This window comes from Bombina bombina, chromosome 6 (genome assembly GCF_027579735.1).
Source record: "Bombina bombina isolate aBomBom1 chromosome 6, aBomBom1.pri, whole genome shotgun sequence".
In the NCBI taxonomy this organism is placed as follows: domain Eukaryota; kingdom Metazoa; phylum Chordata; class Amphibia; order Anura; family Bombinatoridae; genus Bombina; species Bombina bombina.
Genome location: NC_069504.1, coordinates 471,642,100 through 471,655,007, shown reverse-complemented (window position 1 = coordinate 471,655,007; position 12,908 = coordinate 471,642,100). Strand labels below are relative to the sequence as shown.

Genomic DNA, 12,908 nt, shown 5'->3' with positions numbered 1-12,908 from the left:
TCGTGGTAGAAAAAACGCAAGATGAAAAAATCAGTGGCCACTGTAAAATAAGAACATAACAAGTAAAAAGTGTTCCTAATAAATCCTGTGAAGAGAAAATTTTCCTGCAACCTTAGCAGTACCGGACAATGGTGGTATATCAAAGTCTCATCAGGGGCCCGGCTGACCCAAATCTCACCTAAAAGTAAAAAACAAACACACAATAGTGCAGAGCGTAATATCTCAAGTAAAATAAAAGGAGGAAGACTCACCAGTCGACGCGTTTCGGTCTGTGCTAGACCTTTTTCAAGTCTTGTTTTTTACTTTTAGGTGAGATTTGGGTCAGCCGGGCCCCTGATGAGACTTTGATATACCACCATTGTCCGGTACTGCTAAGGTTGCAGGAAAATTTTCTCTTCACAGGATTTATTAGGAACACTTTTTACTTGTTATGTTCTTATTTTACAGTGGCCACTGATTTTTTCATCTTGTGTTTTTTCTACCACAACCTTTTTTATTGTATGGAGTGAACACTGCAATTTGGATTTAACACCATTATTTGGAGGACTGTTTTTGTTTTTACTTATAGTGACTTTTTGCTTATAGTGACATTTTTCTTATTTGTTTGAAGATTCACATTTGATATTTTAAATTGTTTTATCAACTGCATCATTACTATTTGATTTAAGATTTAACACTTATTACCTTTTTACTTTATCACACCACCACCTTATCATTATTTATTATTTAATTGGTTACACAGAAGGATTTGGTATCCTCTAGCACTAATTTGCACTTTTTGCACCACTCACAAAATTTAGGAAGTCAACAACAATTTTAGGCACACAGGCCAATCCCACCTAGAAAGGGGATTGCCGTACCCAGAGATACTGGGACACCAGTAAAGATAGGTCTGTACCAGTCACCTGCAAGAGAATCAACAGTGATTCCTATATTGCTTTGAAGAATTTTATGCTGTTTTTATTATGTATGTTTGTTTTTAACATGGATCCATGTCTGTAAGGAATTAAAGTGTAATTTTATTTTAAAGTAAATTATTTTAATCCACCTCGTTCAGACCCAGCCTTTCAGGCGCTTTGGTTACAATTTTTATCTATCTATTTATTCTATTGACTACTAGGAGTCAATATCCAGAGCTAGGGTCCTTTAGGCAGGCGCTTAGTGTACCATCCACTGTCACTTTCTGACGCTTTAGTAGCTATGTCCGATATACCCTCACAATGCTCCGAAGCCGCGGCAAGGGAGTTGCTATCTGAGGGTGAGATTTCAGATTCAGGGAAGACGTTACTTCGGTCCGATTCTGAAATGACAGCCTTTAAATTTAAGCTTGAACACCTCCGCTTATTGCTCAGGGAGGTTTTAGCGACTCTGGATGACCAGGTGTTCCGTTTTCTCCCCCTCTTGCTTTTAAAAAGATGTTTCCCATAGATGCCGCCATACGGGACTCGTGGCAGATGGTCCCTAAGGTGGAGGGTGCTATTTCTACCCTAGCTAAGCGTACAACTATCCCCGTCAAGGTTTTATTCTCCAGCCTCTTGCATGCATTGCTCCAGTTACTGCTGCAGCGGCATTTTGGTTCGAGTCTCTTGAGGAGGCTCTACAGGTGGAGACCCCGTTAGATGATATTTTATACAGGATTAAAGCTCTCAAGTTAGCTAATTCCTTTATTTCTGACGCCGTTTTTCATCTAACCAAACTAACGGCTAAGAATTCAGGTTTTGCCATTCTGGCACACAGGGCGCTATGGCTTAAGTCCTGGTCAGCAGACGTTACTTCAAAGTCTAAGCTTCTTAACATCCCCTTCAAAGGACAGACCCTATTTGGGCCGGGCCTGAAGGAGATCATTTCTGATATTACTGGAGGAAAAGGTCATGCCCTTCCTCAGGATAGGTCCAACAAATTAAGGACCAAACAGAATAATTTTCGTTCATTTTCGAAACTTCGAGTGGCGCAGCTTCAACTTCCTCTAATGCAAAACAAGAGGGAAATTTCGCCCAGTCCAAACCAGTCTGGAGACCGAACCAGGCTTGGAACAAGGGGAAGCAGGCCAAAAAACCTGCTGCCGCCTCTAAGACAGCATGAAGGAGTAGCCCCCGATCCGGGACCGGATCTAGTAGGGGGCAGACTTTCTCTCTTCGCCCAGGCTTGGGCAAGAGACATCCAGGATCCCTGGGCATTAGAGATTGTTTCCCAGGGATATCTTCTGGACTTCAAAGCTTCATCTCCAAAGGGGAGATTTCATCTCTTACAATTATCTGTAAACCAGATAAAGAGAGAGGCATTCTTACGTTGTGTTCAAGACCTACTGGTTATGGGAGTGATCCACCCAGTTCCAAGGGAGGAACAGGGGCAGGGCTTCTATTCAAATCTGTTTATAGTTCCCAAAAAAGAGGGAACTTTCAGACCAATCTTGGATCTCAAGATCCTAAACAAATTTCTCAGGGTCCCGTCCTTCAAGATGGAGACTATCCGAACCATCCTTCCTATGATCCAGGAAGGTCAATATATGACTACCGTGGACTTAAAGGATGCTTATCTCCACATTCCAATTCACAGAGATCATCATCAGTTCCTCAGGTTCGCCTTCTTAGACAGGCATTACCAGTTTGTGGCTCTTCCCTTCGGGTTAGCCACTGCACCAAGAATTTTTACGAAGGTTCTAGGGTCCCTACTGGCGGTGGCTCCTTACCTAGACGACATTCTGATACAGGCGTCGACTTTTCAAATCGCCAAGTCCCATGTGGACATTGTTCTAGCCTTTCTGAGGTCTCACGGGTGGAAGGTGAACGTAGAAAAGAGTTCTCTCTCCCCTCTCACAAGAGTTTCCTTCCTAGGAACACTGATAGATTCAGTAGAAATGAAAATTTTTCTGACAGAGGTCAGATTATCAAAGCTTCTAACTTCCTGCCGTGCTCTTCATTCCACTTCTCGGCCGTCAGTGGCTCAGTGTATGGAAGTAATCGGCCTAATGGTAGCGGCAATGGACATAGTTCCGTTTGCCCGCCTGCATCTCAGACCACTGCAACTTTGCATGCTCAATCAGTGGAATGGGGACTACACAGATTTGTCCCCTCTGCTAAATCTGGATCAAGAGACCAGGGATTCTCTTCTCTGGTGGTTATCTCGGGTCCATCTGTCCAGGGGAATGAGTTTCCGCAGGCCAGAGTGGACTATAGTAACGACAGATGCCAGCCTTCTGGGCTGGGGCGCAGTCTGGAACTCCCTGAAGGCTCAGGGTTTGTGGACTCAGGAGGAAGCCCTCCTTCCGATATACATTCTGGAACTGAGAGCGATATTCAATGCTCTTCAGGCTTGGCCTCAACTAGCTGCAGTCAGGTTCATCAGATTTCAGTCGGACAATATCACGACTGTAGCCTATATCAACCATCAGGGGGGAACAAGAAGCCCCCTGGCAATGTTGGAGGTTTCCAAGATAATTCTATGGGCAGAGGTTCACTCTTGCCATCTCTCAGCTATCCATATCCCAGGAGTAGTGAACTAGGAGGCGGATTTTCTAAGTAGGCAGACTTTTCATCCGGGGGAGTGGGAGCTCCATCCGGAGGTATTTGCCCAGCCAATTCAACTTTGGAGCAAACCAGAACTGGATCTCATGGCGTCTCATCAGAACACCAAGCTTCCTTGTTACGGGTCCAGGTCAAGGGATCCCCAGGCAGCGCTGATAGATGCTCTAGCAGTGCCCTGGTCCTTCAGCCTGGCTTATGTGTTCCCACCATTTCCTCTCCTCCCTCATCTGATTGCCAAGATCAAGCAGGAGAGAGCTTTAGTGATTTTGATAACACCTGCGTGGCCACGCAGGACTTGGTATGCAGATCTGGTGGACATGTCATCCTTTCCACCATGGACTCTGCCGCTGAGGCAGGACCTTCTACTCCAAGGTCCATTCAAACATCCAAATCTAATTTCTCTGCGGCTCACTGCTTGGAGATTGAACGCTTGATTTTAGTCGGTCATTGATACCTTAATTCAGGCTCGAAAGCCTGTCACCAGGAAAATCTATCATAAGATATGGTGTAAATATCTTCATTGGTGTGAATCCAAGGGTTACTCATGGAGTAAAATCCGGATTCCTAGGATATTATCCTTTCTCCAAGAAGGATTGGAGAAGGGATTGTCAGCTAGTTCCTTAAAGGGTCAGATTTCTACTCTGTCTATTCTTCTGCACAAGCGTCTGGCAGATGTTCCAGACGTTCAGGCGTTTTGTCAGGCTTTAGTTAGAATCAAGCCTGTGTTTAAACCTGTTGCTCCGCCATGGAGTTTAAATTTAGTTCTTAAAGTTCTTCAAGGGGTTCCCTTTGAACCTCTGCATTCCATAGATATCAAGCTTTTATCTTGGAAAGTGCTGTTTTTGGTAGCTATCTCTTCGGCTCGAAGAGTTTCAGAGTTATCTGCCTTACAGTGTGATTTCCCTTATCTGATCTTCCATGCAGATATGGTAGTTTTGCGTACCAAACCTGGTTTTCTTCCTAAGGTGGTATCTAATAAGAATATCAATCAGGAGATTGTTGTTCCGTCACTGTGTCCTAATCCTTCTTCAAAGAAGGAACGTCTATTACACAATCTTGACGTGGTTCGTGCTTTAAAGTTTTATTTACAAGCTAATAAGGATTTTCGTCAAACATCTGCATTGTTTGTCGTCTACTCTGGACAGAGGAGAGGCCAAAAGGCTTCGGCATCTTCTCTTTCCTTTTGGCTGAGAAGCATAATCCGTTTAGCTTATGAGACTGCTGGCCAGCAGCCTCCTGAAAGAATTACAGCTCATTCCACTAGAGCGGTAGCTTCCACATGGGCTTTTAAAAATGAGGCCTCTGTTGAACAGATTTGTAAGGCGGCGACTTGGTCTTCGCTTCATACTTTTTCTAAATTCTACAAATTTGATACTTTTGCTTCCTCGGAAGCTATTTTTGGGAGAAAGGTCTTGCAGGCAGTGGTGCCTTCCGTTTAAGTTCCTGCCTTGTCCCTCCCTTCATCCGTGTCCTAAAGCTTTGGTATTGGTATCCCACAAGTAATGGATGAACCCGTGGACTGGATACACCTTACAAGAGAAAACAAAATTTATGCTTACCTGATAAATCTATTTCTCTTGTGGTGTATCCAGTCCACGGCCCGCCCTGTCACTTTAAGGAAGGTGTTTTTTATTTTTAAACTACAGTCACCACTGCACCCTATAGTTTCTCTTTTTTCTTTCTTGTCTTCGGTCGAATGACTGGGAGTGGCAGTTAGGGGAGGAGCTATATAGACAGCTCTACTGTGGGTGTCCTCTTGCAACTTCCTGTTGGGAAGGAGAATATCCCACAAGTAATGGATGAACCCGTGGACTGGATACACCACAAGAGAAAGAAATTTATCAGGTAAGCATAAATTTAGTTTTTTCTGTAAAAACACTAGTTAATCCACATGCTCTGGTTTGAGGGTGCTTCTTTTTGCCGTTACCATATCTCCTGCAGTGGAGAAAACCCGCTCTGCAGAAACGCTTGTGCCTGGGATACACACGAATCGCTTTGACAGCTGAGAGAGGAGGGGAAATATGACCTCATGTACATGCCGCAAGTTCAAAGGGTCTTCAGTGAGAGGCAAAGATTGGACTTTACAATATTTCTCTATTTCCTCTTCAGCCTTGGCATAGGGGGTATAGGGTTCTATTGTACTTTCAGTGTCAGTGAAAGACTGTCCCAGCAAAGTCATGAGCAGCGATGTGGACTTTCTTTTGGGAGGAGAAGGGCTATCTTCGATGGGTGTTTCTTCTTCCAGAGTTTCTCTTTCCTCAGGCGCTTCATCCACGTTTGTCCTCCTAGGTGTAACTGTAGTACACTCAATCTGTTTTTGAACAAAAGAATAGAAAATAGCATTAATTACCTCTAGCAGCCAGATATGTGCTCAGTCATGCCACATTTCACATCTATTAGGAGGAGGAAAGTTGACCGTGGCGTTTAACTGTCTTAGACTCTTATTTAAACCTTTTACTCATTGTACTAGCTACTAAGCTACTGCTAGCTAGCTAGCTAAGCCTATTTTGTTATGAACGTTATGTTTGTTTTAATTTTATAAATTTTTCAATAAACATGATGAAATTAAAATTACCTCCAAGAATGCAGCCTCCTCAGTCATTACTCTGTATATCTCCAATCTCTCCTCCAGGGCAGAGGCTGTATAAAGTATCTTCTTCTCTGCCTCACTGCTGTACCTCTTGAGGAGATCTGTTTTGATGGCATTCTTGATCTCATGGGTGTGTCTCCCATGGTGTCTATCATGTTCTGGAGCAGTTGTGCATTTAGAGGGGCAATGAGAGACACTGTTGGATTGTGCTTCATTGGCTTTTATGCACTCACAGAATCCTCTGCATTTGACACTGTTTCGTTGAGAGTGCAGAGATCTGACTCACTTTTTCTGACTTCTGGAGACAGCAATGTGGCACAGATTGCAGGTTGTTGTTCTAAGAACCTCTCAACCATGTCATATGAGATGTTTCACCTTGTTGTCACATCAGTTATCAGCTTATAATTCTTCAGGCCAAGACATTTCTGATTCTCTTTCAGACAGTGGTTCACTGTAGTGCTGCTGTGAAATTTTTTTTGATCTTCATCGCACTCTGCCTAGAAGCCTGGAGAGCGTGGCTACTTTCAGCACCCGCTGGGACGCGAGATTCAGTGCATGGGCAAAGCATTTTACATGAGGGAATTTTCCGACTTGAGCTGCAACAATCATGTTCGACGCATTGTCGGTCACAAGCACTACAGATTTATCCGACAGCTGCCATTCTTCCACAACACAAGACAGTAGCTCTGTCAGATGAGCACCCGTGTGAGACTCAAACGACTCTCGTTTGAAGCATATTCGAAAAGATCTGCCAGTCCTTGCTAACGTAAGGTGCAATTACTGTAACATAAGACTCTGTTGTGACTGAAGTCCATGAATCACACGTTATTGCGACTTGACTGGCTTGGCTGCAATTACCTGAGCTTTGGTTTCGTGGTAGAGTGCAGGAATAATGTTTTCTGTAAAGTGATTGCGTGATGGGAGCTTATAACGTGGCTCTACTGTCTTCAACAGGTGGCGAAACCTGGGGGTGGTCCACAACAGAGTAAGGCTGTAGGTCCTTCGCTATTAAAGTTGCAACAGCTTTGGTTATTCTCTTCCCTTTTTCAGAGTTGGGCGGCAAAGTTGACAGCATCGTATCAATCCTTGGTTGAGCTGGGTTTGCTATTTCCTTGGCAGTGGCCGCCGCAGGTGTTAGCATCTCAGAGTGAAAACAGCCAACTTGGTTTCTTAAGTTAGTAGTATTCCCTTGGTATTAAATTTTTGTGTGACAGGCTTTACACACAGCGTGTGTCTTGTCCAATTCGTGCTTTTCAGTATGTTCATAAAATCCAAAATGAGCCCAGATGTTTGCTTTTCAAATGCTAGGTGCATTTTTTATCTCTCGCTCTTTTTGGTCTCCTGGCATTTTAGCATGCTACGTATGTGACGGATGATTTTCAACGAACTCTGTCAGTGTTAAAAAAAAAAAAAAATCCTGCTTTAGCTTTGTTATGAATAACACACACAGGGATTGGCATTGGTATTTGGCACCTTTCTTTTTTATACTCAAGAGCACAATCAACACATGCACTTAAGTTAAAGTTCCATAGAAATACAAAAAACATGTTGTTGAGATCTGTGCAAGTGTGTGCACTGTACAGCACACTGCAAGTGCATATCCTAAAAGGGCTAATTTAATTAAAAAATAAAATAGATTGCATAAAAATAATTGTTTAAAAATTGCTGTGGCAAGTAAGATTTAAAAATAATTTTCAAAATTAAGCAAAAGTGCAAAATAATGGTGCATAATAAATAGATTAGATACAGCCATAACATGAATTGTGTGGGGGGAATTAGAGCTGTACAATTCGGAAACTTAAAAGAAAGGGTTAATGGCGAGGACTGCAGAATAAATAAAATTTTCAGGTAAAGTAATTAAAGTACACATTTTATATTTTGTCTATCCCAACTTGTTTTATGTCCCTTTAACAAAAATAACTTGCTCAGCCTTTAACACATGGAGTTGAAAGGGGGTAGTGCACTGTTGATATAATGCCCTGAGACAACTGCGTCACTCATCATCAAAAATTACTTTCCCACTCGTGCTGTATTTTTCCTCCACAAATTTGACTGTAGTAATATCTATCTAGCAAGCACAGTAGGCTAGGCAATAATAAGGGGTTTTCTACATGGTCTGCATTATTGTGGACACCTGATAATAATATATAGCAAACCGTAAATAACAGGGAAGGTAAACTAAACATACGTCGACTCCACAATAATGCAGACCGTGTAGAAAACAACCTCATCATTACCGCCTGCAGTGCTTGCTACATAGTGATGCTCTCAGGCAAATGTAGTTTGAAAAACATAGGGATTGACTAGTACACTACAGTGACACAGTACGTCTACTATATTACATTTCTCACCGTAAAACAAATAAAAATGAGCCGTGGTCAGGTCCTCTACGCTGTGTCACTGTCGTCACCGACACCTTCACCACCATCAATAAATTCACGACCAGTCAAGTCCAGTCCACTCCTACAACGAAAATACGGAACGCGCCTTCCAAGGATTGCCCCCTTGCTTATATGGCATGCCCCAGCTGAAGTCAATCAGTAGTGTGCAGTCGCACTGCGCTCGGTTAATAATTTATACTGCGCCACACTCTATTTTTTCTTGATTCGTTCTGGCAGGCAGTGTCACGTGATGTCATGAGAATCGATGCGGCTATTCAAATGCATCGATGCAGCATTGTGTAAGGCTGCATCACAATGCATCGTCAAAACTATTATTTTCGACAGCCCTAGGGGAGTGTCTGCTCTTTTTGCTATAGAACCACTTTCAGTGGGTGTTCCAGCTAACATTTTCAACAGAGCTAAACTAGGAGCTTCTAAGTAAGTTTTTAAACAGTTTTAAACTGGATTTTTAGAGTAGTAGTGCATGTTATTCTTTATAGTGGTGTATATTACATGCAGTTAAATGAAAATTGGTGTATTCTGTCCCTTTAACTAAGTGATATGTGACAGTGGGAGAGAGAGACAGGAGTATGAGGCTGACCAGCAAACCCTCTAGTTCTGATTATATTTTATGATGAGTAGGATTCAACTGCATCATTCATAAAGCAATGTGTACCTTGAATTATTTTCTTTTTTTGCATAATAATGTTTACCTCTTTCTCTTGTTCTTGCTTTCGATGTTATTCCAGTAAGACCTATAGGAAGTGACATAAAACACTGTAAGATAAACAGAAACAAGCAAAAGAAGGCAAAGCGCATTTGGGAACAAAGACTACCAATGGATTTTAACAAGTATCAATGGATGTTTTATTTCCACCTAACAGGGCTGAAGACTGATCATCTGCATTAAATCAACAGCAATAAAATCTTCAGTTCCAGTACCACTTAAAGGAACAGTAAAGTCAAAATGAAGCAAACTGAGAAGTTGTTTAAAATTGCATGTTCATTTAATTTTGACTTTACTGTCCCTTTAATGGAATTCCCTTTACTCTCTGCTTTTGTATTAGGTCTAACGAGTTCTATATTGATATGTTTCTCTAGATTTTTATTGAAGGCCGCTAAATATACAATGTATTTTATTATTCTCTTTCTCGCAGATTCCCTGCTTTTTGTATCTGTGATGGATGTTGATCTCTTTAAATTTCTTACATAGCTGCTATAATTCAAAGCTGCTTATTTTAGCTCAGCTTGTACAACAAAGCATGTCTAAGTACAGGGATGTTTTATGTGGTAAACACCATTGTGCACTATATTTTCTGCATTATTCTTGCAGGAACCTAATCTACTATATTACACTAGATGGCGCTGCAGTTCTTTGGGTACAAGGTGTTTCTATAAAAAAAAAATGTTTTCATCTTACCACTGATACCTATAAATGACTAAACAAAAGGGACATTGTTATGGAAATCTGATTCCACTTAACGCTTGTCTCTATCCGTTTTCATCCATGAAACCTCAAAACATTACCACAAGAAAGTGAAAATGTCTGCCACTGCAGCAGCAGCAGCGTAAAGCTGCAACATGTTTCTAATGCATCCTTATTGTGAAAGCATTGTTGCAAGCTCGGCAATGTTGCATCGGCTTAATTATTGCAGGAATTATTTGTACAAATTTTATCTGCTCCTTTGTAGTGTATATTTGATTCTTATTACAATGCGAGTTAAAAAAACCCAAAAACAAGATATGCATAACATCATTTTAAGGGCCACTTGTCTGTTTTCCTTCAGGCATCTTGTATTTTGATGATATTCTTGCTCGATATTCAGTTTGCTAAAAACAAAATACATCAGAATATATTTTCTTCTTTCTTTTTTTCCTTTAATAAGAAATGTACAACATATTTGTTTGTGTTTTTAGCAAGCTGAGTACTGTGTTGCTAAAACACATCTCCCACAGTTAATTTCTGAGATCTCTGCTTAGACAAAGAACTGCCTTTATAGCTTTTTATTGATTTCTAATTTCTTAATTTTTATATCATATCTCAATTAAATTATCTTATAGTTGTAAACTTTATGATACAAATAAAGAAAACAACTAGATTCATAGTTTACATCACAATCAGACAAATTAAAACCAGACATTAAAATAGATTTATAAATGTATCACAATCAGAACCAATAATGCAATTTGATTTAAAGAAATCACATGACTTGTAAAGGGATATAGTTTAGTAAAGTTAAGGTAATCTGTTGTAGATTAAAATGTCAGTGTATTATGGACTTGAAATGTTTATTACTGAGGCAGAAATAATACCGGTTTTACTAGTTCTCCGAATAATATCACCAACTAAAACACACTTGCCATTTGAAGCATAATCAACCGCGATAGCACAAGTTTGTTGATTTATTGCAGGCAGCAAATTTAGATACTATTTGTTGGTAACAAAGTTGAATATTCACACTAAACAAATCCAGATGATTGATATCCCTAATAAATCTTATTTACTTTACATGGCTTGTATGTGTTGTGAGTTTTATTTGATCATTTGTTTACAGAAGAATGTCACCTTCCTTACGTTTTCTTATGGTGATTACGCTTCCTACTATTTTACAGTCACCTGTATGTCCATCTTTAGGTTATAGCTGAAAAATGAATACCCAGGGGATTCCAAAAACCCGCCCAGGGCCGTTAAATGGAAAAACCTGTTCTTTTGGTCTTCATTCTTGGACAAAATAACAGCCCAGGGCTATAATACGATAGTCTCTTATACCACTCTGTAGGATGCTGATAGGCTTAGCCCCTCCAAATGATTTTAAAGTGCTAAGCCATAACAAATAAAAAGAGGATGCTTTATTTTCTTGTAGTAAGTACATGTATTACCTCATGTACATTTTTCTCCAACATAGGTGTGTCCGGTCCACGGCGTCATCCTTACTTGTGGGATATTCTCTTCCCCAACAGGAAATGGCAAAGAGCCCAGCAAAGCTGGTCACATGATCCCTCCTAGGCTCCTCCTTCCCCAGTCATTCTCTTTGCCGTTGTACAGGCAACATCTCCACGGAGATGGCTTAGAGTTTTTTGGTGTTTAACTGTAGTTTTTATTATTCAATCAAGAGTTTGTTATTTTAAAATAGTGCTGGTATGTACTATTTACTCTGAAACAGAAAGGTGATGAAGATTTCTGTTTGTAAGAGGAAAATGATTTTAGCAACCGTTACTAAAATCGATGGCTGTTTCCACACAGGACTGTTGAGAGGAATTAACTTCAGTTGGGGGAAACAGTGAGCAGACTTTTGCTGCTTGAGGTATGACACATTTCTAACAAGACGATGTAATGCTGGAAGCTGTCATTTTCCCTATGGTATCCGGTAAGCCATTTTTATTACATAAGAAAAAAAAGGGCTTCACAAGGGCTTTTAAGACTGTAGACATTTTCTGGGCTAAAACGATTGATATATAAACATATTTTATACTTCATAGCTTTGAGGAATTATTTTATTCTTGGGAATTATGTAAAATAACCGGCAGGCACTGTATTGGACACCTTATCCTCTAGGGGCTTTCCCTAATCATAGGCAGAGCCTCATTTTCGCGCCTCTATTGCGCACTTGTTTTTAGGAAGCATGACATGCAGATGCATGTGTGAGGAGCTCTGATACACAGAAAAGACTTTCTGAAGGCGTCATTTGGTATCGTATTCCCCTTTGGGCTTGGTTGGGTCTCAGCAAAGCAGATACCAGGGACTGTAAAGGGGTTAAATATAAAAACGGCTCCGGTTCCGTTATTTTAAGAGTTAAAGCTTTCAAATTTGGTGTGCAATACTTTTAAGGCTTTAAGACACTGTGGTGAAATTTTGGTGAATTTTGAACAATTCCTTCATACTTTTTCACATTTGCAGTAATAAAGTGTGTTCAGTTTAAAATTTAAAGTGACAGTAACGGTTTTATTTTAAAACGTTTTTTTGTACTTTGTTATCAAGTTTATGCCTGTTTAACATGTCTGAACTACCAGATAGACTGTGTTCTGTATGTGGGGAAGCCAAGGTTCCTTCTCATTTAAATAGATGTGATTTATGTGACACAAAATTTAGAGAAAATGATGCCCAAGATGATTCCTCAAGTGAGGGGAGTAAGCATGGTACTGCATCATCCCCTCCTTCGTCTACACCAGTCTTGCCCACACAGGAGGCCCCTAGTACATCTAGTGCGCCAATACTCCTTACTATGCAACAATTAACGGCTGTAATGGATAATTCTATCAAAAACATTTTAGCCAAAATGCCCACTTATCAGCGAAAACGCGACTGCTCTGTTTTAGAAAATACTGAAGAGCATGAGGACACTGATGATATTGGTTCTGAAGTGCCCCTACACCAGTCTGAGGGGGCCAGGGAGGTTTTGTCTGAGGGAGAAA

At 40.7% G+C, this 12,908-nt stretch overlaps 2 protein-coding genes across 2 annotated transcripts in view; one reads left to right on the top strand and one right to left on the bottom strand.

Annotated features, from left to right (window-relative positions):
• LOC128663103 (uncharacterized) overlaps positions 1 to 11,004 on the top strand; it is a 180,309-nt gene extending 169,305 nt beyond the window's left edge. Inside the window, exon 13 of the mRNA XM_053717262.1 lies at positions 9,245 to 11,004. The gene's annotated coding sequence lies outside the window, so the exon portion shown is untranslated. The remainder of the gene's footprint in view (positions 1 to 9,244) is intronic.
• On the bottom strand, positions 5,407 to 6,238 carry LOC128664470 (E3 SUMO-protein ligase ZBED1-like). The gene is made up of 2 exons (XM_053719297.1): positions 6,100 to 6,238; positions 5,407 to 5,835 (listed from the first exon to the last, which is right to left on the bottom strand). Exons 1-2 carry the CDS (start codon positions 6,124 to 6,126, stop codon positions 5,407 to 5,409), a joined length of 456 nt encoding a protein of 151 aa, XP_053575272.1. The 5' UTR covers positions 6,127 to 6,238.
• Positions 11,005 to 12,908: the final 1,904 nt, after the last annotated feature.